The following is a 25,085-nucleotide window of genomic DNA, read 5'->3' on the forward strand; positions in this document are numbered from 1 at the left end:
TGGTTGATGGAAAATATTCACCCTAGAGCTCGGTTACTAGTTGTGTGCCTCAAGGATCTGTTTTGGGACCACTGCTGTTTGTCATTTCTGTAAATGACTTGGACACAGGCTTTGATGGATGGGTTAGTAAGTTTGCAGATGACACTAAAGTCGGTGGAGTGGTGGACAGTGTGGAAGAATGTTGCAGGTAGCAGGGAAACTTGGATAAACTGCAGAATTGGGCTTAAAGTTGGCAAATGGAGTTCAATGTGGATAAATGTGAGGTGATTCACTTTGGGAAGAAGAATAGGAAGGCAGAATACTGGATCTGTGGAAAGATTCTGGGTAGTGTGGATGTGCAGAGGGATCTTGGTGTCCATGTACATAGATCCCTGAAAGTTGCCACTCAGGTTGATAGTGCTGTTAAGAAGGCTTATGGTGTGTTAGGTTTTATTGGTAGGGGGATTGAGTTCCGGAGCCGGGATGTCATGCTGCAACTGTACAAAACGCTAGTGCGGCCTCACTTGGAATATTGCGCGCAGTTCTGGTCGCCCCATTACAGGAAGGATGTGGAAGCATTGGAAAAGGTGCAGAGGCGATTTAGCAGGATGTTGCCTGGTCTGGAGCGCAGGCCCTATGAAGAAAGGCTGAGGGACTTGAGTCTGTTCTCATTGGAGAGAAGGCGGCTAAGAGGGGATTTAATAGAGACGTACAAGATGATCAGAGGATTAGTTAGGGTGGACAGTGAGAGTCTTTTTCCTAGGATGATGACTTCAGCTTGTACAAGGGGGCATAGCTACAAATTGAGGGGTGATAGATTTAAGACAGATGTCAGAGGCCGGTTCTTTACTCAGAGAGTGGTAAGGGCGTGGAACGCCCTGCGTGCCAATGTAGTTAACTCAGCCACATTAGGGGCATTTAAACAGTCCTTGGATAAGCATATGGATGATGATGCGATAGTGTAGGGGGATGGGCTTAGATTAGTTTACAGGTCAGCACAAAATCGAGGGCCGAAGGGCCTGTTCTGCGCCGTTTTGTTCTATGTTCTATTTGACTCTTATCTCCAGATTATTATCAAATTCAAATTCCATCATCTGCCATGACAGGATTTGAACCCAGGTCCCAAGGACATTACCTGAGTCTGGGATTAGTAGTCTAGCAATAACACCACTAGTCATCACCTACCCCAAAAGCTTGTTTGCACAATTTTCAGTTTTGACTGGTATTGTGTAATTCACGCTTGCCCTTGAGATAATTTGCTTCTTGATCACAACCTCCTTAATGGACTCTGCTAAGGATACTTTAAAAAATCAGAAGAAGCTCATGAGCCTGTGTTGACTGCCACTGGAGTAACTGGGACAGCTGGTATCAGCCAGAAAGCTCCCTGAAGAGTTCCTGTTCAGTAATAAGTCCTTCACTCTCATTAGACTGCATCCGATAGTACTGTGCTCGACTAAAATTTTGAATAGCACAGAATAAAATGATAGACAGACCTAGACTGGAGGCTAGGTGGATCATGCCTTGTGATCTTCTTTATCTTCTTTACACAGTCAACTATATGTAATGACAAATAAAGCTGTACATCCCCTAATCCATTTGACTTGGATGAATCAGTATTCACTAAAGTGAACGTATATTCTAAAATTATTCAAGCTAGCAAAAGAAAATCACATAAATATCATGACAAGTAAATAATAAAATATTACAACTTAAACATGTAGGATAAGATGTTATATATTTTAAATTGCAAACATGACTTGGCCTTCCCAATGGTATGATTAATGAGATTTAAAGGTCAACACCTGTTAGGAGCTTAATATAGAACAGAAGAAATTGTGAGCATGTATCATGTTGTCATGATTCTTCATTATCCTTTTTTCAGATTCAGATTGTACCTTTACATTCTGTATAGAAATGACCTCTTTATGCCTTCTGATTTAGATTTTCTGATGTCTAAGGAATGAATAAGCCAGCAGATCACTTTTTGCATCATTTTGCTTTATACAGCAAAATTGTAAAAACTACTCTGCTGTTAAATTTAACAAAGTGTGGGGCTGGATGAACACAGCAGACCATGCAGCTGCTTGGCCTGCTGTGTTCGTCCAGCCCCACACTTTGTTATCTTGGATTCTCCATCATCTGCAGTTCCCATTATCTCTGCTGTTAAATTTATTCACTTCTATTCGTTACATCAGTTGAATTAGCTGAAGACCTTTCTAATTTTCTTTACACAAGTGGTTTGAAAGGTATGTTGATACACTTGGGTTTCAATATTGTGTTTCGCTTCGTTTTTTACATTTTCTTCCGCGGTCTTCTGGTCCTAAAAGTCCAATCAGTCAGTACCTTTTTTTAAAATTATGTAAATATTTCTTTTCACTTTTAACTCTTACATTGTCATTTCTGGACTCTGCTTGATTTTCAGGGAGCTGGCATTTTCCCTTTCTGAGGAGACTGTGATATATGAACAGTGTCAGTTATGTTTGTCCTTTTGATTGTCAGATTTTCTTTTGACTTTTGACATGAGTTGTAATGACAGAAGATTTTTAGAAAAATATTGTCTATTTTGACAAGCCTTTTTTTTCTCTTGGTGTTAAGTATTGGGCACTGGTATGTAGCTAAGGGATTGGAACTACTTCGTTGAAGTAATTGGATGTCAATATATGGGGACATGAGATAAGTGCATTGGGCTGTAGATTTATTTTATATTTCTTGGAATATGAGCTTTGGTGCATTTGTTGCCCATCCCAAATTACCCTTGAGAAGTGAGTGGTGAGAAAAAGCTGAGGTGCTACAGTCCATCTTTTGTAGATGCACCCATGGTATTATTATTTTAATTTTGTCACATTCTTTGAAAAGCCCTTCAAGCCTGACTGCCATTCTTGATCATGCCATACAAAACAGCACAGGAACAGGCCCTTCAGCCCACCTAGCGTGTGCCGATTCCTAGTCCTTATTTAGACCCACTGCTTATTGCCCATACACAGTTTGGATCCCTCTGTTCGCCTCCCGTTCAGGGGTCTATCAAGGTACACTTTAAATGTTGTTAACATGCCTGCTTCCTCCACTGTCACTGGCAGTGTATTCCAGGCACCCAACATCTTTGTGTGAAAAATTATCCCTGTACTTCTAAACTTGCTGCCTCTCATCTTGGACCTGTAGCCTCTTGTAATTAACTTTTCTGGGAAAAAAAAAAGCTTCTGACTATCCACACTGTCTTTGCCTGTCATAATTTTGTATATCTTTATCAACTTGCTCCTCAGCCTTCCTCTTTCCAGTGAAAACAATTCGAGTTTATCTAACCTCTCCTCATATCTAAGACCCTCCAAACCAGGCAACATCCTGGCAAACCTCCTCTGCAGTGTCTCCAAAATGTCCATGTCCTTCTGGTAGCGTGGCAACCAGAACTGCATGTGGCATTCCAAATGTGTCATAACCAAAGTTTTATACAGCTGTGACATAACTTGTCAACTTATATTTACGTGCCCTGGCTAATGAAGGCAAGCATCCTGTATTCTTTTACCACCTTATCCACCTATATTGCCACTTCCAGGGATCTCTGAACCTGCACGCCCAGATTCCTCTGTATGTCGATGTTCCTAAGGGTTCTGCCAGTCATTGTATAGTTCACACCTGATTTTGATCTTCCAAAATGCATCACCTTGCATTTGTACAGATTGAACTCCATCATATTCTGCATTATTACCATATTCCTTGATGTCGTTACTGTCCTTTACCCAACAAGCTTCGGCTGTTTCAATAATATCCTTCCCTCCATTATAAGGTCACAAGTGTGGATGTTCACTGATGACTGCATAGTGTTCCGCACTTTTTACAACTGCTTTGATAATAAAGCAATTGATGCCCATATGCAACAGGATGTGGACAATAACTAGACTCAGGCTGACGAAAATGGCAAGTAACATTCACACCACACAGGTGCTAACCATTGCCACATGACGTTCGGTAGTAGCATCATCACTAAATCCTTCACTGTCAACATCCTAGAATTGCTACTGACCAGCATCTGAACTGGACTAGTTATATAAGTACTGAGGCTACAAGAGTAGGTCAGAGGCTATGAATCCTGCAGCAAATAATTCACCTCCTGATTCCTTTAAGCCTGTCAAAGCACAGGTCAGTTGTGCGATGGAATACCCCCAGTTGAGCGGATAAATGCTACTCCAACACTTGAAGCTTGACAACATAAAGGACAATGGAGCCTGCTTGATTGGCACCACATTCACATATGTTGAGTCCCTCCATTACTGAATGGGGGCAGTGTGGGATATCTACAAGATGCATTGCAAAAATTTGCATGGGTTCCTTAGACGACAACTTTTCAGCCTGCAGCCACCACCACCTCAAAAGGCAAGGGCAACAGATAGGTGGGAACACCACCACCTGCGGGTTCCCTCCCAAGCCACTCACCACTCAGGCCTGGAATTGTAATGCCATTCCTTCAGTGTCACGGGGTCAAAGTCCTGGAACTCCCTCCCTGATGGCGGGTTTGAGATATAAAGATAGGCTGGATAAGCTGCAACATTTTTCAATGGAGCCTAGAAGGTTGAGAGGTGACCTTACAGAGATTTATAAAGCAATGAAGGGTGTAGATAAGCTGAGTCTTTTCCCTTGGGTGGGGGATTTCAAGACTAGGGGGCATATTTTTGTGAGGAGAGAAAGATTTTAAAAAAGATATGAGATAATTTTTTCACTGAGAGAGTGGTTCTTGTATGGAATCAGCTTCCAGAGGAAATGGTGAATGCAGCTACAGTTACAATGTTTAAAATACATTTGGATAGTATATCTATAGGAAAGGATTGGAGGGATGTGGGCCAAACACAGGCAGGTGGGAATAGTCTAGTTTGGGGTTGTGGTCGGCTTGGACCATTTGGACTGAAAGTCCTGTTTCTGTGCTGTAGGTCTCTATGATTCTAATCGAAAAATAGGTCCAGCTACAGCAAATGGACTGCAGTCGTCTTAGAAGCCATCTCAGCACCACATTCTCCAAGGCAACTTGGGATAGGCAATGAATGCTGGACTAGTCAGCAACATTCACATCCTGTGAATGAATAAGAAACAAACCAAGAACCTATAAATCGCTGCCTTGAACTTAAGGACTGAACTTACATACCTCTTTCAGGTAGAGAATTTGAAAGATTTATCACCCTCTGAGTGAAGAAGTTCCTCCTTATCTCAGTCCGAAATTGCTTATTAAGGAACTGGAGATGTCATTGCCAAAGTATTGATTTTGTTTAAATGTTTCATTTTCAGAATTTTCCTTCTTTGATCCACATGACCCAGCATGCAAAAGAATACTACGTGATCTTAACACAACCGTTTCAGAATTGTTTGCTATCTTGCGTCAGTGGGTCCCACAAGTGCAGCAACAGATTGATGTGATTGGGAATGAGGTAAACTAAAATTGTATGTTTGTATTTACTGTACTTTATAAAATTTGTTTTTAGCAGGCTTGTAAATTTGTAATGTGAATAAAACATAACGTTTCCTTGATCTTTTCTGCCTACCAGTTGATTTGAATAGACAAAAGCCCCAAAATAGAATCTCTCATATATGAAAGCCCTGCACTTGTATTTGCTTGAAAACTCATTAATATTACAACCAGGTTTTCCAGTCCAAAAGGGAAAATATTATTTTTCTGTTTTTTTTTTCAATTTTTTGAACATTTTATTATAAAGTATCTTCAGAGATTTGCATTGTATTTCATTAACTCTTAAAAATGTTGTTGTGGGATGACTGTAAAATATTGAAAAGCTTTCCCAATGGCAGGTTTTTGAACGTGTGTCTAAAGCACATCACTGATGTGAGATCAATGAGTTGAAGCTTCAAGCTAAATATAGGGGGATAGTTGAGCATGTGTAAAAGTAATTATTTTATAGAGATGTTGGATCATATGGATTTGGATCCAGGATCTGTAGAACTGCAGATAAGATGCCCTCTCTTACCACGAACTGTTTACAGCTATTTTCAATAAAACTTGTTGCTGTTTACTTACAAGTGTGTACACCTTCCTTCCTTCCCAGGTTTCTGCACAAGTTTAGTTGCAAATCACCAAATGTAAAATCTGCCATGGAACACCTCACCAGACAGTTTTTATTTAATAATTTGCTTTACAGAAAGTTTAATACATATGAAAATGATATCCGAAAATAAATTGATTTTGAATTGTTGAAATGGACTTTAAGAAAACACACAGAAATAATTTCTAGTTTGTTTGGGATACCATAGTCATCAAACAAAGTAAAAAAAAACTTTTTTGTTCAAAATATACCTGTTAGTGTCCCTGAAACTCTGAGAAAGGTAGCGATTAGTGGAAACTGGCAGTAGTCATTAATTCGCACTGGTGTGTGCTCAGTCTTATGAGTGTGGTGTGATGTAGCATGGTAATTTAAAAGCTAGTGCAAACGATTGTGAATACTTGAGTTGCGGTGAATGCAGTTTGTGCTTAAAATTCTATGAGTCTTTGTGCCAGATATATAGTACCAGGTTGGTTTTTCAATGGAGCACTCAAGGAATGAAATTAAAGAGAACAGATGTTTGTGAAGGGATATTTTGCTGCTTTCAACTAGATCACCTTAATGCAATGAATATTAGAATTGCCTGAGTCAGAGCATGTGACTTTGTAAAGAAAACTTCTTCCAAAGAAAGTCAAGCAAGTTCCTTCATCTAAAGATGTTGTCTGATTACGATTAGGATTATCTTAACAAAGAGTACAATCCCACATATCTCAATTCATTGTGGATTATCAGTTTTTGTGTGGATTTAAGTATAGAAAGCAAATGAACCGTATATTCATTGTTTTGTTGGAAATACTGCTTTAGATTCTGAGTCGAGGATGCCACGTGAATGACAGAGATGGATTGACAGATATGACATTACTACATTACACTTGCAAAGCTGGAGCTCAAGGAATTGGTGAGTTATACATCATGTGTTTCCTTTTATTGTAGATACAATAACATTTTACTTTTACCCTCTTATTATCTTTTCCCTTCATCTTTTGCCTGTTTTCTTGACAGGAGTATTTCCTACTTTGGAACCAGTTTGATTGCTATGAGAGTGGTTGCCCTGTGAGAGTCTGTTAGCATAGGGAGGACGTAGCTTCTGCGCTACGGAGTGCAGACTATCATTAATCTTGATCCTGCATTGCTGGTTGTTGCTTTTATTATGGGACAGAGCACTGCCCTGGGCCTCTGAGTCCAGGCTGGCTGTGTTGAAGGGACAACCCCCTTTTGATGGACTGGTCAGCATGAAAAGGACTGTCCTCCTCTCCAATATCCCTCTACCAGTTCCTCCAGGTTTCTGTCTGTAAACCAGGGAGCAAACTTTGCTTTCTGGACCATTTCTTCAATGATGATGATAAAGTATCATAGTGTGAGGAACAGTTCTTGGCTTGCAGCATCTGAAGTGATGAGCAGCTGAGCTTCAAAAATGGCACCTGGGATGTGAATACCGGAAGATCCCAGCAGTGACAAGCATTTCCACTTTGCCTGATCCGTGATTTGGATGTGTGAGAACAGTGCTGGAGAGCCAGGATGTGTAAGTTGTGACGTGCAGAAGACCACATGAGAAAAATCACTTTAATCACCGTGAATCTCATTTGACAAAACATTTTACATCAAAATGTCAAAATGTAGTCATTGGTTCTGTTGTAGTCTCTCCAGTCATCCCATTTTTATTTAGTGGACTGATCATGAATCAATGGTAAAACTTGCTATTTCGACAGTCAAATTAAAGTTTGTTAAAGTCACTTAATGTTGAGACATGTATATGATAAAGTACATAAATCCAATACAAAAGACTGTTGGAATTGTTGCAACATGAAAACAGAGACAGGACCTACCTCTGTAATTTTATCAACTGCTGAATGAATGGGGCCGAATAAGATAATAAAAAAAGCTTGCTTTCAATGAATCCGTCCTCACCCAATATACCATAGAAAGAGAACTATATCTTGATATATGACTGCTTCTCACAGAGTGAATAGTTATATAGTTTTTCCAGTTGGTGACCTGTTATATAACTACATATTTATAGAAGTTATGTGGGCTGTTGACCAGTTAGGACAGATCATCTTCTGTAATGAATGATTTTGCTGTCTTGTCTTCTTGAGCTTGCAGTGAGTTTGCATGATCAATTTTCTCATTTAAGCTTTTCTCAGTTCTTAAGAAGACTCGAAGTCAGCTGTGTTTCTTTCTCTACAGATGCTGCCAGACCTGCTGAATTTCTCCAGCATTTCACCTTTTTATTTTAAAGTTGCTGAGATGGTTAGACCTTACAATGTAGTACTAAAAACAGTATTGGCAAAGATTTGGAACAAGGTCAACTGTGTACACTTTAAGATTTTAGAGTAAATATGTAACTTGGGTTGTGAATGTTGTGGTTGATTGGCTCGCTGAGTTGGTTTGTTGTTGCGCAGACATTTCATTGCCCTGCTGGGTAACATCATCAGTGCAGCCTCCGATGAAGCGCTGTTGTGTTTTGTGTTTTCTCACCTGTTATTTAAACTCTGGTGTCCGTTGAACTGGATTACCTCACTTCCGGTTTTCCTTCACAATGGAGCGTATATGGCGTCTAGCTCTATGTGTTTATTGATGGCTTTCTTAGTGGAGAACCAGGCCTCTAGGAATTCCCGTGCTTGTCTCTCCTTCGCCTGTCCAAGGATCCTGGTTTTGGCACAATCGAGTTGGTGGTTTTCCTTATCCATGTGGATGGAGATGAGTGAGTATTGGTCATGTCTTTTTGTTGCCATTTGATGTTTGTGGTGTGTACTCTTGTGGTTAATTTCCTTCCTGTCTGTCCAATGTAATGATTGTCGCAGTCTTTGCAGGGAATCTTGTGTATGACATTGGCCCTGTCCATAGTGGATCATGAGCCTTTGGTGCGGGTGCGCACTTGGCGTAGGGTTGATGTGCTGCTCTGATGCCCAGTGTTTGTAGGAGTCTTGTGATCAGTTCAGATGTGTTCTTTATGTGAGGTAGCATGATGAGTGTGTCAGGCCGGGGAGTATCTTCCTGATGTCGTTCATTTAATAGGCATCTTCTGACCCAGTTTTTTTTGAGTATCCATTGTCTTTGAATACTTGGAAGAGGTACTCCTTTTTGGCGTAGTTTTGTGTTGCTTCAGTGTGTTGTTGCCTATTTAAATAATGTTCTCATGCAACTTCGTTTGTGTGTTAGGATGGTTGCTGTTGAAATTCAGTACTTGGTGAACGTGTATGGCTTTCCTGTGTACCGTTATTAGGAATTCCCCATTTGTCCTGCGTTCCACTGTGATGTCCAGAAATGAGAGCTATTTGATCTTTTCCTCTTCTCTGATGAATCTGATCCCAGTGAGGGACCTGCCCCGTCCCAGTGAGGGTGTTGTTTATTAGTTTGTGTGCACACTTTCACAGTTCAAAATAACATAAAACAAGAGAATTAGTTCTCATGGGATGTTGGAAGTTGTACATTTGGGGAAAAGTAATATCTTTTAGACATAAAACATAGGATGAAAGTTAGACTTTGTTTGCTTCATGGGCATAATTCTTATACTAGACCAAATGATCTGAGCGCACAAGTAGCAGTCTATTTGGCTGAAGATATCCCAAGAGGTGCTGAGAAAATATTTTTGTATTGCATTTTTATTTAGTGAAGTTTCTGTAGTCGCTGATTCTCTGTGCAAGTTTACATTAAACATTGTGATTGAACATTGCCGTTGCTCCCCCAATGTATCTTGAAAACCAGTGACATCTTTCATATTACTTCATGGTGACATATCATTTGTACTATACCATATCATCCCAGAGTGTCTTTCTTTTTAAATTACATTTTTATTTTTCCAGGAGATGCAGAAATTGCCGCCAAGTTTGCTTCACAGTTGATCGACATGGGAGCTGATGTCACTCTTCGTAGCCGTTGGACAAACATGAATGCTTTGCACTATGCAGCTTATTTTGATGTTCCTGAGCTGATAAGAGTAGTTCTAAAGGATGCAAGTGCTGGAGGTAGGCCGTGAAGTACTTAATTTTACAAGGGAATATATATATGTAGGCTTTCCTTCCTTGTTTTTCTTTACAATTAGAATTTTACAAGTTTCATAAAGCTTGGCATTAACGCTCCATTTTTGTAATTATCCTTATTTACAAAATTGTGATTAAATGCAGTATAAATTGCTCCTGACGGTTTTGGAGTACTAGATAAAAATATATTTGGCACGGAATTAACTAGAACAATGTTAAAAGCATAAGTTTGGAAGTAGTAATAGTCTCACTGTGTTCTGTTTTGCTCTCATATTGAACAATAATTAAATACTATCTTATTTTTCTCAGATTATTTTTGCTTTTCCTCTATCTCTGGAATTCATAATTCTGAGGCTTTGTGTATCATCTCATGTTCTTTCCAGTGAAAGGAAACATTGTTTAGTTGATTTGCTTCAGGCATTCGCCCTTTGTGAAAACGAATTAATTGAATGACTGCTGCTTAGAATCTGAGTCAAAGGACAGAGGCCTGGTGGTGGGTTGGAGGCTGAAAGTCTCATGTGGAAGATTGATTGGGAGTGAAACTATCTAAACCATTAGAATGTATTGTCCATGCTGAATTCATTCAGTTGGTGGAAAGATATGTACCATCTGATTTAGCATCGCCTTGGTTTAGCTACTAGGTTTTTTGAGGCTTATGAATTCCAACCAAAGTTAAATTTCAAATGATGAATAAAATAGACACTCAGCCTCATTGTGAAACAGACTCACTTCTGTGCCTTCAGCGAATGCTTTAGTTGTATGGCCCATCCCATCTCTATTAAAACTGGAAGTGAGTGGGTTGGAGGCTGACATATCTTTCTAACCATGTCCAACCTTCACTTGACTTAAACCTTGTTTTTAGGGTTACAGTGCCCAACAAACCCTATTGTAGGTCCCAACCTTTTTGAAGTAATGTCAAACTTCATACAAAAGCTTAAACTTGACTTCACCAACTTAAGAAAAATAAGATGATGGCTAGCAGTCACTTTACTGTTATATCATGGTACAAATGTCCTTGGTGATGTTTGGTTTTTCATGCTGTGTCTTATAAAAAAGATCTGTGGATATTCCTTTAGAACCAGACTCAATTTGTAAAACAATGGTAAAATCGTCAGTTATCTAACATATAAATTCTCAAAGAGATATGGAAAATAATTGAGAAGTATCATTATGAGATTATATACCCTGATGTTGAACATCTTTTCAAATGCTGAGGAAGGACATGCATGTGGTTAATATCCAATCATAAATCAAGTTTTTTGTGCTGTGTAGCACTAAACCTCTGACATTATTTCTTCCTTCAGTGGTGGAATGCCTACTAAACTTACATGAATCTTTCTTATAGCATTGTTCTCTAGTCATGATAATTAACCTGTGCATTCTTCTCTAATTCTTTCTGGTGCAACTGTGGCTTTTTTATGGCCTATTAACCAAACATGAGCTTGATATTCCACCTCTGAATCATTGATTTGTAAATGTCATTGCAACATGTTCTTATAGTCAAGTGCCCTCCACATGCATCCTTGTGCTTAATTGGCCCCATTAATAACTGACTGGCCTGTTCAATGTTCCATTCGGTGATCAGTAATCACAACCAAATTTTTCTTCCATTCTCTGATGAAGAAGTAAAAGAAAGAGTTGTACTCCTGTAGTAGTTTTCATCTCAGACATCTCAAACAATGAAATACTTTTTCAAATGTATTCACTGGTGTAATGTAGAAAACATAGCCACCAATTTGTACACAGCAAGCTCCCACATGCAACGGTGTGATAATGACCAGATCATTTATTTTTGTGATCAGTCAACTGACAAATATTGGCCAGGGCACCAGTGGTAATAATATTGCTCTTCGTTGAAATGCTGCCTTAAAGGAAGGCGACAGCCTAGAGGTGTTATCATTGGACGGTTAGTCCTGTTCAGGGACCAGGGTTTGAATCCTGTCATGACACATTGTGAAATTTGAATTCAACTAAATAAAAAACTGGAATTAAGATCCTAATGGCGATCATGAATCCATTATTGATTCTCAGGAAATAAAATGCCATCTGGTTCACTAATCTCATTTAGGGAAGGAAACTGCCATCCTGACCTAAATGTGACTCCAAACCCACAGAAGTGTCGTTGACTCTTAACTGCCCTCTGGGCAATTCGGTGTGGGCAATAAATGCTGGCCTAGCTATGACACCCTCATCTTGTGAATGAATAAATGAAAAAAACTCTTATATTTACTAGGACCTGCATATACATGTTCACTATTACCTGTTTTTCTCATTTATAATCCAACATTTATGTCACCTTAAGATCAATAATTCAGGGGAACTGCCTAATTCTGTTGTGGGTGAACCTAGGACCAGAGGACATAATATCAGTGTAAATAATTGCCCATTTAAGATAGAGATGAGGAGGAATTTCTTTTCTCAGATAGTAGTAATCTGTGGAATTCTTTACCGCAGAGAGCAGTAGAGGCTGTGTCTTTAGATTCAAGGCTTTGGTAGACAGACCTTTAATCAAGAAGGGAATCAAAAAAGTACAGAAGCAGAGCTGAGAGTTATCAGTTCAGCCATGCTCTCATTGAATGGCTGAACATGCTTGAGAGTTGAATGGCCTGCTTTAGCTCTTACATGTTATTTTGTCTAACTGTGACCAAAGTGTTCAATCTATATTTTGCTTATTGTTCATAGAACTTCCTGTCTTTTCCAAATTAAATATACTGGCAACATTTCATTATGATTAGAATTTGTAAGTGTCGCTATGTGAAAATTGATGTGAGGAATCCATTCATCTTGTCGAGCATAATCTAATATATGTTGCAAGCATTTGCTTTCTGAAGCTCATAAATGGTGTCCAACCTTAAATGTATTTTAGCCATTTCAATTTCATGCACAGGCCTAGAGTACAAAACTATTTGTAATTTACCCAAAAATTGACAATATCACTCAATTCACAGATTGGTTAGTATTTAGAGACAAAAGACATACTGTTCCAGAAGGATATAATGTTCTGGAATTTAAGTCAATATACATTATTCTTATGATATAACATGCAATGTCTGACTGAGGACTGACATTGGGAGAGAGAGTGGTAAAAACATTTTTTCAGAGCTGTGGTGAACTAAATCTGATGATAAAAACTAAATAATTAATTACAAATAAAACCTAATGACTTCGTTCGTTGTCAGTAAATATTTAATCTGTACCTATTGACAGATGTGGATGCCACTTGCAGCGATTTCAATTTTGGAACATCTCTGCACATTGCGGCGTCAAACCTCTGCTTGTCAGCTGTGAAATGTTTATTGGAACATGGAGCCAATCCAGTCTTTAGGGTAAGAAACTGTAGTATTTCAAAATTAACAGACCCAGTTTTCAGAAATAGTGCAAATACCCAAATGAATTTGTATTTAATTAGAAAATGCAAATGCAAATCTCTGTTCAAAAATAAGTTAATTGGAACACTTAGAGATTAGCCATTTGTTAAAAATAACATGAAATAGAACTGGAGTGCCTTGACAATACAGTCCACATCAATGCACTATATAATTCACTTCACACCTCAATGCAGTTTTTATGAAAAGAACCAGAGAAGTAATACCAGCAAAACTCCCCATTGCAGAGAAGGGAGAACCTGTGGGCAGGGGGAAAGCATCCTTTATGTAAATATACTTGGGCAAGTTATGTCAAATTGTTGCCAACGGTTGAACATTTTTCTTTTGCTTCTGGCATATATTTTAGCTTTGGGCTAGGTGTCCATCTACTACACTATTTCATCAATATTTAAGCTTGCATTAATAAAGTGATTAACTAAGTAGAAATGGCTAGACAGGTGATATATTGTAGCTGTATGATGTGGGAACTGGCTGATCCCATTGCGAACTTCAGTGACCACATCTACAACAAGTGTTGGTTGCTCGAGGAACTTCGGCTCAGAGTTGATGAGCTGGAATAGGAGCTTCAAACACTTTGGCACATCCGGGAGGGGAAGAAGTACCTGGACAATTTGTTTCAGGAGGCAGTCAAATCTGGTAGATTAAGTAATTCAAATTTGATTAGTGGCCAGGGACAGCAGGGTGTGACTGTAAACAAGGCAGGTAGAGTGATCCTGCAGTCAGGAACAGAGGAGCCTCTGCTCTTGACCGTGTCCAATAGCTATGAGGTACTTGCTCCCTATGTGGATGAGGAAAAGGGCTGCAGGACGGATGAACCTACTGACCACTGCACCATGGTACGGGAGGCCATTCAAGAGGGGGAGCAAAAAGACAGGTGGTAATTGTGGGGGATTCTATAATTAGGGGGCTAGATAGTAAGCTTTGTAAGCAGGATCAAGAGTGTGCATGGTGTGTTTGCCTGCCCGGTGCCGGGGTAAGGGATATCACTGATCGGCTTGAAAGGATGTTGGAGCAGGAGGGGGAGGATCCAGTTGTTGTGGTTCATGCCGGAACAAACAACATTGGCTAGACTAGGAAAGAGGACTTGTTCAGAGATTATCAGGAGCTAGGAACCAAATTAAAAGAACAGGTCCTCAAGGGTTATAATCTCCGGATTACTGCTGGATCCACATGCTAATTGGTATAAGGATATGAGAATAATGGAAGTAAACACGTGGCTAAACGAGTGGTGCAGGCAAGAGGGGTTCCTTTTCATAGAGCACTGGCATCAGTATTGGAACAGGAGGGATCCGTACCATTGGGACGGTGTCCATCTGAATCGAGCTGGGACCAATGTTCTAGCGAAAAGAAAAAATAGGCTGGCCAAGAGGACTTAAAACTAGAAAGTGGGGGGTTGGGGTGTGGTGGGAGGGGGGATGGTAAAACTTGTCCCTGTGGGGGGACAAAAGCTGCAGGTGAGCATCTGTAGTGGTGGATTCAACTAAATGGAAAAATAGGGAAGGAAAATTCAGGAGAAGTTACTAATATCTCCAGCACAGACACAAATAGGACAGAGTGTTTTGAAAAGGCTAGCAATCAAACACTGGAAAAATGAATGAAAATGAGAAGAGGGAGGGTTAATACAGTACTGAAGGTGTTATATCTGAGTGCATGCAGTATAGAATAAAGAATAAGGTAAATGAGCATGGCACAGATCGCAGCTGGCAGGTATGTCATGCTTGGCATCACGGAGACATGGCTGCAAAGGTGTCTGGATTGGGAACTGAATATCCAAAGATATACATCCTATCAAAAAGGTAGGCAAGTGGGCCGAGGTGGTGGGGCTGCTTTATTAGTGAGAAATGAAATTAAATCAATAGGAAGAAACAAAGTACGGTCAGATGGCGTAGAATCTGTGCGAGTAGAATTGATGAACTGCAGAGGTTAGAAAAAACCATAGTTGGAGTTGTGTACAGGCCTCCAAACAGTAGTTAGGATCTGGGGCACAAGATACACCTGGAGGTAGAAAAGATGTGTAAGAAGAGCAAAGCCACAGCCATCGTGGGGGATTTCAATATGTAGGTGGACTGGGAAAATCATGTTCATAGTGGATTGCAAGAAAACGAATTTGTGGAATGTCTGCGCGATGGCTTTTTGGAGCAGCTCGTGCTGGAGCCCACAAGGGAACAGGCAGTACTAGATTTAGTGTTGAGCAATGAGTCAGACTTGATAGGGGAGCTTAAGGTAAAGGAACCCTTAAGAGGCAGTGATGATAAGATGATAGAATTTACTCTGCAATTTGAGAGGGAGAAGATAGAATCAGAGATAACAGTGTTACAGCTGAATAAAGATGACTGCAGAGATATCAGGGAGGAGCTGGGCAGAATTGACTGGAAGAGGAGGCTAGCAGGAAAGACAGTGGAACAATGGCAGGAGTTGCTGGGAGTAATTCAGAAGAAGCAGCAAAAATTCATCTCTAGGGAAAAAAGACATGGTACAGGGAGGATGAGGTAACCATGGCTGACTAAGGAAGTCAGGGATAGCATAAAAGCAACAGAAAAAGCATATAATGTGGTGAAAGGCAGTGGGAAACCAGAGGACTGGGAAGCTTACTAAGACAAACAGAGGGCAGCAAAAAAAGAAGTAAGGAGGGAGAAGACTAAATATGAGGGTTAGCTAGCCAGTAATATAAATAAAGACTACAAGAATTTCATCAGGTATATAAAAAGTAAAAGAGAGGCAGAGGTGGGTATAGGACCACTGGAAAATGATGGGATGGTGGAGAGATAGTAGTGGGGAACAAGGAAATGGCCGAGCAACTGAATAATTACATTGCGTCAGTCTTCACCTTGAAAGACACGAGTAATCTCCCAAAAATTGAAGTGAGCCAGGGGGCAGAGCTGAGTATGGTGGCCATCACCAAGGAAAAGGTGCTAGTAAAATTGATTGGCCTGAAGGTGGATAATCACCCTGGACCAGATAGACTATATCCCAGAATTCTAAAGGAGATAGCTGAAGAGATAGTGGAAATGTTAGTGGTAATCTTTCAGGAATCACTAGAGTCAGGGAGGGTCCTAGAAGACTGGAAAATCGCTAATGTGACACCCCTGTTTAAAAAGGGAGTAAGGCAAAAGATGGAAAATTACAGGCTGATTAACCTAACCTCGGTCGTGGGCAAGATTTTGGAGTCCATTGTAAAGGATGAGATTTCTGAATATTTGGAAGCATACAGTAAAATAGGGCAAAATCAGCAAGGTTTCATCGAGGGGAGGTCATGCCTGACGAATCTGCTAGAATTCTTTGAGGAAGTAACAAGCAGGGTAGATCAAGGAGACCCAATGGATGTTATCTACCTGGATTTCAAAAAGACCTTTGATAAGGTGCCACGCAGGAGGCTGATGAGAAAGATGAAAGCCCACGGTGTTAGAGGCAAGATGCTGCATGGATAGAAGATTGGCTTTCTGGCAGAAAGCAGAGAGTAGGGATAAAGGGGTCTTTCTCGGGACAGCAGCTGGTGACGAGTGATGTTCCGCAAGGGTCGGTGCTGGGACAAAACTCTTCATTTTGTAGATTAATGATCTAGATGAAGGAACTATGGAAATTCTGGCTAAGTTTGCAGACGGTACAAAGATAGGTGGAGGGACAGGTAGTATTCAGGAGTGGTGAGGCTGCAGAAGGACTTGGACAGGTTAGGAGAGTGGGCAAAGAAATGGCAGATGGAGTGCAACGTGGGAAAGTGTGAGGTCATGCAATTTGGTAAGAAGAACAAAAGCATAGACTATTTTCTAAATGTGGAGAAAATTCAGAAGTCTGAAGTGCACAGAGACTTGGGAGTTCTTATCCAGGATTCTGTGAAGGTAAACTTGCAGGTTGAGTCAGCCAGAAAGGCAAATGCGATGTTGGCATTTATTTTGAGAGGACTTGAATACAAAAGTAGGGATGTACTATTGAGGCTTTGTAAGGCTCTGATAGGTTCATTTGGAGTATTGCATGCAGTTTTAGGCCCCATATCTCAGGAAGAATATACTGGCTCTGGAGTGGGTTCAGAGGAGATTCACGAGAATGATCCCAGGAATGGAAAGCTTAACAAATGAGGAACGTTTGAGGACTCTGGGACCGTAGTCATTGGAGTTTAGAGGGATGAGGGGGCATCTAATTGAAACTTTCAAAATACTTAGTGGCCTGGACAATGTGGATGCTGGGAAGATACTTCCATTGGTAGGAGAGGCCAAGGCCCGAGTGCATAACCTTAGAGTAGAGGGAAGACCTTTTAGAATGGAGATAAGGAGAAACTTCTTCAGCCAGAGAGTGGTGAATCAATAGAATTCACTGCCACAGAAGACTGTGGAGACGGGGTCATTGCGTACATTTAAGTCTGAGACAGATAGGTTCTTGATTATCAAGGGGATCAAGGGTTACGGGGAGAAAGCGGCAGAATGGGGTTGAGGACCTTATCAGTCATGATTGAATACCGGAGCAGACTCGATGGGCTGAATGGCCTAATTTCTGCTCCTATGTCTTAAATGCAATATTGCTGTGATAAAACGTTAAAATATTAGGAGCCCTGACTTATTTATGGGAGTAAAAGATTTCTGAAAAATTACATGCTCGGGAATACAAATGTAATGTTTTACTTAATTAATCTGATTTGTCAGCTGTATTTTATAAGCAATTACGGTGGCTGTGGAGATTAGTGGACCAACCACCATTTTGAAATTTCTAATTAGCAAGCTATTGAGCTTATTCATGACTCAAACACCTGCTTCATTTTTAGTTTCAAATGAGCAAAAATTCTGAATGGTTTCAGCATTTATATTGAGGCAGCCTAAAGTAAAGGGCTGCCACTAGGACTATAGTAGTTGAATGCAGCAGCTGATTCTGATGAAGGTGGTCTAGTCTACAGATGATCTGTAAACTTGCGGCTTTGACCAACTTCGTGGCAGTAGCCCTCTGCTGTTTTATGCTCTGTCTATAATCCTGATTAGTGGAGCTCCCTTTGAATCTCCATATGGCCTCCTTCTGTAAGCTGAGAAAACAGAGGCATGAGCAAGAGCAAGTGGTCCTGTCACATTCCATTCCATTTCCCTCACACTGCTACAAAATTCAAAACTGTCCCAAATGATTCAAAGATAGATATTTTCTTACGTTGCTTTATTTAAATTCTTGTTTAATTTTTCTGATTCCTGTATTCTTTGTTTCACAAGTGATGCTGTATAATAGGGGATCACTTAGCTCAGTTGTCTGAACAGCTGGTTTGCGATGCAGAGTGGTGCCCACAGTATAGTATTTCTGGACTGGCTGAGGTTACCATGAAAGACTGTCCTTCTCAACCTTTTCCCTCTCCTGAGATGTGGTCACCCTCAGGTTAAACCACCATCAGCCATATTCATCTAATGAGAAAATAGCCCGATGGTCCAGTGGGACAATGGCATCGTTTTACCATGTAATGTAAAAAAAAAGTTTTGCAAAATAACTTTATGGAATTTATTAATTTTTGAAAGTTAAGGATTCACCAGAGTAGTTGGGAAATTTTTAGTACAAAGTAAAAACAAATTTACTCTTTAGTCCTCTGCAGTTTTATGTAGTATGAAGTCACCTATATCTGAAGAGACTGTACGATTTCTGCACTGTTTTATTATCTCTATCTATATATTTATTCAGTGTTATAAAAATAGACTAAATTGAATTAAAAGCAACATTTTTGCCAATTAATGTCATTAACTATCTCACTTATATTGTCAATAGGATCAGACTGAGGGCAGTATAATTTCCCCTGCCTGGGTTGGTTCAAAATAGGTCCAATATACAGTAAAATTTAGCCCTCAAGTTGTAATGCACAAGAACAGCCAAGATAGTATGGAACTGTTTTATGCCAAGGCTTTATTCTAGACTGAACTACTCAGTTGCTATTTATCCTGGGGCAAATTATTCCCCAGTTTTGGAAGTACATTAAAGTGTAGTAGGTGTTTGAATCCTCTGGACATCAGGTACTTCTGGCAGAGGCCTGGACTGCAGTGTTTGTGTGGCAGAAGGCCTTTGCATCACTATCAATCATCCAGTATGCTTGCAAAGGTACTTTTATGTTGACAGAATGTTGCCGCTAGCAGATGCACGGGTCTTCTTCCCAGCTGGCACTCCCATGTATACTAAGAGACATTTGGAGATACAACAGTGGAACTTTTGCAGTCACCAGTTATCTTTTAATGTTGACCTTCTTTGGAATAGTGTAGCACTGTTAAACATCAATGAAAAAGCAGAATGTGGAGGTTACAAATCTCTAAGCATACATTAAAAATAAACCGTTTCTGTCTTTGTTATGCTATCTTTACATTCTTGATCTTTGTCATCCAACACTTATTACTTTTTTTCTAATTTTGCTCTCACAGGGGGAAGGTACCATTTTTAGGAGAGGTTTTCTTCTTTTTCTGGCATCCTGTACCAGACCAGCTATCTCTGCTGTTACTTGAGTAGTTTCAATGATTTTGGATGACGGGAAACTGAACCTCTCTAGCTTCTTCCAATATTACATCAACAACAGTGCGCAGTGTTTTTTGAGTTTTTTGACAATCGAAGGGGTGAATACTACAAAATGAGCTCAATTTTATGATGGGGCAAGCATTCCCATTCTTCTGAATGTTGGGGTCAAACCCACCATTCACTTTTCACTTGTCCCATTGGTCTGTTGGCTCAAGGCAGGTCTTTTGCCCCCATCCGTGGAGGAAGTACTAACTGCCAGCTGTTAATTGGCTGACAGTTCTCCAGTGGCAGTGGCCACTGCATTGACTGTATCCACTCCCCAACAGCAATTCTCCACAGGCTGGATGTGAAGGTTCATAGGAAGTCAGATGGAGGTGGTGTTAGGCTGGCAGACCCTGATGTCAGAATAGGGCGGATAGGGCATAAGTCACCAATAATGCTGAGAGAAGCACTTAAGTGTCCATTAATTATCCCATGGTGGACGGGTTTCCCAGTACTGCTTCTGGCTTAGATATAAGTGTGACACATAGATAAGGTCTGGGAATGATGCCTAATTTTACAACCTCCAATCCTTCCTCCTGCCAGCTTGCTACAAGTAGCTGTAAAGTCCCAGCCATTGGTTGGAATTTATTGGTGATGATGCAGATGTAACAGATGTGCAACAAACTGGAAATTGTGGAATAGAGTCAGAGTAATATGGCATGGAAACAGGTCCTTTGGGCTAAACTGGTCCATACTGACCATGTTGCCCTCTCAGCTAGTTCCAGTTGCACATTTTTGATCCATATCACTCTGAATCCTTCCCATCTATGTACTATCCAAATGTTTTTAAAATGTTGCTATTGTACCTACCTTAACCACTTTCTCTGGCAGCCCATTCCATACATGCACCACTCCCTGCATGAAGACGTTGCCCTTCAGGTCTTTCTTAAATCTATCCCCTCTTACTTTAAACCTATGCCCTCTAGTTTTCTGAGGAGGCGTCACCAGACCTGAAACATCAACTGTGATTTTTTCTTCACAGATACTGAGCTTTTCCAGCAACTTCTGTTTTTGTTCCCTCTAGTTTTCAATTCTCCATCCCAAGGAAAAAAGGGTCTTTATGAATTCATTCTATCCATGCCCTTCATGATTTTATATACCTCAATAAGGTGACCCCTTATTCTCCCACATTCCAAGGAATATCCTGTCCAATCTGTCGCTATGACTCAGGGCTACTCATCCTGGCAACATTCTTGTAAATCTTCCTTGCACACTTTCTGGTTTAACTATGTCTGTCCTATAACAGGCTGACCAAAACTGGACACAATACTCCAAGTGTGGTCTAATCAATGACTTATACAACTGTAACATAATGTCCCAACTCCTATACTTAATGCCTTGACCGATGAAGGCCAACATGCTAAATGCCTTCTTCATGACCCTGTCTACCTGTGATGCCGCTTTCAACGAACTACGTACTTGTGCTCCTAGGTTTTTCTGTTCCACAAAGCTCTTTAGGACTTTACCATTTACTTTATAAGTACTACTTTGGTTGACTTTCCAAAATGCAACACCTCATACTTAACTGCATTGAACTGCATTTGCCAATCCTCAGCTCACTTGCCCATCTAATCAAGACCCCTCCTAATTTTGTATCATCCGCAAACTTACTAATCACTAATCAGGATGGTAGTAGTAGTTGCAATAATTACATAATTCAATTAGAAATGGCATTTCTAATTAATTTTGTAGTTCACTGAAAATAATATCTTGGTTTTATAAGGTTTAGTAAAATGTCCCATTGTTCTTCAAAGAATATTTCCAAACAAAATTTACACAGAACATAAAGAGTTGTGGCGATACAATATCAGCAACCTGGTTGGAAAGTTAGGTTTTGAAGAGTAATATTAAAGGAGAAAATGGAGTTTGAGAAGTATAGAGCAGGAATTTCAGATCCCAGGTCCAAGATTGTTGAATAAATGACTATCAAAGTTTGAATAATTAAAATACGGAATTGGAGAAGAACAGATATCTTGGTACATAGTGGTTTGCAGCAATACTGGAATGGGGTGTAAAGTGATGGTAGGAGTTAAAAGGATGAGAGTTTTACGTATGCAGTATAGGTCAGCAAAAACATAGTAAATTGAACTTAGTGCAAGTTTTGGATAAATTCAAGCTATGGAGGCCGGAAGAAGACATGCTGGCCAGGTGAGCTGGTACTACATTAAGAAGCTGCATTTAAATCTTTGAATTATATTTACAGTCATAGAGTCATACAGCATGGAAACAGACCTTTCGGTCCAGATCATCCATGCCAAGCAAGTTTATCAAACTAAACTAGTCACATCTGCCTATATTTGGCCCATATTCCTCCAAACCTGTCCTATTCATGTACTTGTCCTAATGTCTTTTAACTGTTGTAGCTGTGTCTGAATCTACTACTTCCTCTGGCAGTTCATTCCGTATGAACCACCTCTGTAAGAAAAAGTTGCCCCTCGGGCCCCTTTTAAATGTTTCTACTCATTCCTTAAAATTATGCCCTCTGGTTCTGAACACCCTAATGCTAGGGAAAAGACCTTTGCCATTCACCTTATCTGTGCCCCTCATATTTTTATAAACCAATATAAGATCACCCCTCAATCTTCTGTGGTCCAGTGGAAAAAGTCCCAGCTTATCCAGTCTCTCCTTATAACTCAAACCCTCCAGTAATATCCAGTACCATCTTTGTAAATCTTTTCTGCATCCTCTCCAATTTAATAATATCCTTCCTACAGCAGGGTGACCAGAACTACACACAATATTCCAAAAGTGGCCTCACGAATCTCATGTACAGCTCAACATAACGTCCCAACTCCTATACTCAATGGCCTGAGCAATGAGGCAAGTATGCTAAATGCTTTCTTAACCAACCTGTCTACCTGTGACACAACTTTAAAAAAACTATGTACCTGAATCCCTTGGTCTCTCCCCACAGTCCTACCATTAACTGTGTAAGTCTTGCTTGTTCATCTTACCAAAATACAACACCTAGGTTTTGTCTAAATTAAACTCCATCTGCACCCCTTGGCCTGTTGGCCAAATTGATCAAGATCCCTTTGTATCCTTAGATAATTTTCTTCTCTGTCTATTATACCACCAATTTTGATGGCATCAGCAAAATTACTAACCATGCTTCCTATATTCTCAACCAAATCATTTTTTATAAATGACAAACAACAATGGACTCAACACCGATCCCTATGGAACACTGCTGGCCACAGACTTACATTCCAAAAACAATCCTCCACTACAACCCTCTGTCTCTTATCATCAAGTCAACTTTGTATCCAATGTGCAAACTGTCCCTGAATCTCATGTGATTTAACTTTATTAAACAGTCTACCACGCAGAACCTTGTCAAAGGCCTTAATAAAGTTTATGTAAACAATATCAACTGTTTTGCCCTCATCTATCTTCTTGGTCACATTCTCAAAAAGTTCAGTCAAGTTTGTGAGACACAGTTTCTTATGAACAAAGTTATGCTGACTATCCCTAATCGGTCCTTGCCTTTAAAAATGCACGTAAATTCTGTCTCTCTGAATCTCCTCCAACAACCTACCCCGACTAACATTAGACTCACCAGTCTGTAGTTCCCAGGCTTCTGCTTGCAGCCTTCCTTAAATAAAAAGCTCAACATCCCATGTGTAGCTGTAGGTGATACAAATATCTCTGCCAGGAGCCCCACAATTTCTTCACTAGCTTCCCTCAGTGCCCTACGGTACACTTAGATCAGGTCCTGGAGATTTATCTAACTTTATGCTTTGTATGATCTCCAGCACCTCCTCTTCTATAATGTGAACTGTTTTCAAGACAGCAGTATTCATTTCCCTGAGTTCCCCAGTTTCCATATCTTTCTCCACAGTAAATACTGAAATGAAATTTATTGTACAAAATTTCAAAATAGACTTTAGTATGGCATATGTTTGGCATTAATTCAGTCAGATAAGATGACTTGCATCACATTGACTTCATTGATCTGAATCTGAACAACAGATGAATGACATCAAGAGATGTTAGAAATGTTGACCCTCTGTCTTCAAACTGTATCTTTTGTGTTGCATCTGATCTTTTCTTGAGGGATAGTCGAGAAAAGTTGGCAGAAAATTTCACAGGGTATGGATGAAACATTCATTTAGGTCAGCAAAACTGTTAAAATATTCCCAGTATAAAAATAGTGCAATGCTATGCTTCTGTCACAAGAGGTCATCAATAAATTGCAAAGAAACAGCAAAGCAAAAAATAAGCAGAATTTCATTTTCTTTGCTCTGTGTAGAATGATATTTTTGATAGATCCTCAATTTTTCATCCTCACTGCCCTATAAGAAAGAGTAGGGCTCAGTCTAGAGTATTACCTAAATGATAAAAACCCTGAAAATCTGCCCTGAGGAAGGGTGATACCTGAAGTATAGATTGGTAATGTGCGGGATTTCTATTCCATCTACATGGAGCACTTGACATAAGTCTCTTGTTATTTTTGTATTTTTATAGTTAGACTCAATTTAAATGTGGTTGGCAAGCTGCAAGCAATAGTCAAATTCCCTATTGACAGCATAGCAGTTGGAAGGGTATGAAATCTTTTGGGCCATCCTCGACTTCAAGGTAGTGTGGAGAAGGAGGAGATGAGGACTTTGATTTCCTTAGAAGTCATGCTATCTACGATTCAATCAGTGATACTATATTTTCTAATGTAGTAGCTATCCTCAAAAACTTAGCAGCAAAGAGGTTTGAGTTTGATGAGTATCCAGACAAATTTTTCAACTTGCGTGGAGAAAAGTGGAAGAGCAACTAAATGTAATGATCATTTTCCCACCTGTGTATGGTGCAGGTATTAAAAAATTATCTTTGTTGCCAGCAATGACACACTGACTAGAATGATTGTCCTAGAAAATTCCATGTCACTGGGCCATGGGTTCTGTGCACTCTAGCATGGTTGATGAGCCCAATTTTAGAGATACATCTCTGACCACATGTTTGACAAGTGTTTTTGGGAGGTGGCAGTGGTCCTTGGCCTTGAGGTCGTTAATGTTCTTTTCTCTGGTTCCTTTTCTATATTTCCCCTTGTCTACGGGTTTGCGCAAAGAATTGTGCCCCATCATACAGGAGTTTCCTCCGTGTCAGTCTCTTCTGAATGACGATCTCCATACATTGACATCTATATTGCACTTCTTGAGGAAGCCTTCAGAGAATCTTTGAAACGCTTCCTTTGCCCTCTTTTCGTTCGAGTG

General features: G+C 40.0%; 1 protein-coding gene across 4 annotated transcripts in view; it reads left to right on the top strand.

The window, feature by feature from the left end:
• Window positions 1–25,085, top strand: part of LOC125454947 (CAP-Gly domain-containing linker protein 4-like) — a 265,594-nt gene that overhangs the window by 47,412 nt on the left and 193,097 nt on the right. For 3 of the 4 annotated variants that reach the window (XM_048536323.2, XM_059648632.1, XM_059648633.1), the window contains exons 3-6: window positions 5,251–5,390; window positions 6,819–6,912; window positions 9,821–9,982; window positions 13,205–13,323. In XM_048536323.2, coding sequence (XP_048392280.1) covers window positions 5,251–5,390; window positions 6,819–6,912; window positions 9,821–9,982; window positions 13,205–13,323 — 515 coding nt within the window. The other variant, XM_059648634.1, reaches the window with a different exon arrangement.

This window comes from Stegostoma tigrinum, chromosome 9, assembly GCF_030684315.1.
Source record: "Stegostoma tigrinum isolate sSteTig4 chromosome 9, sSteTig4.hap1, whole genome shotgun sequence".
In the NCBI taxonomy this organism is placed as follows: Eukaryota; Metazoa; Chordata; class Chondrichthyes; order Orectolobiformes; family Stegostomatidae; genus Stegostoma; species Stegostoma tigrinum.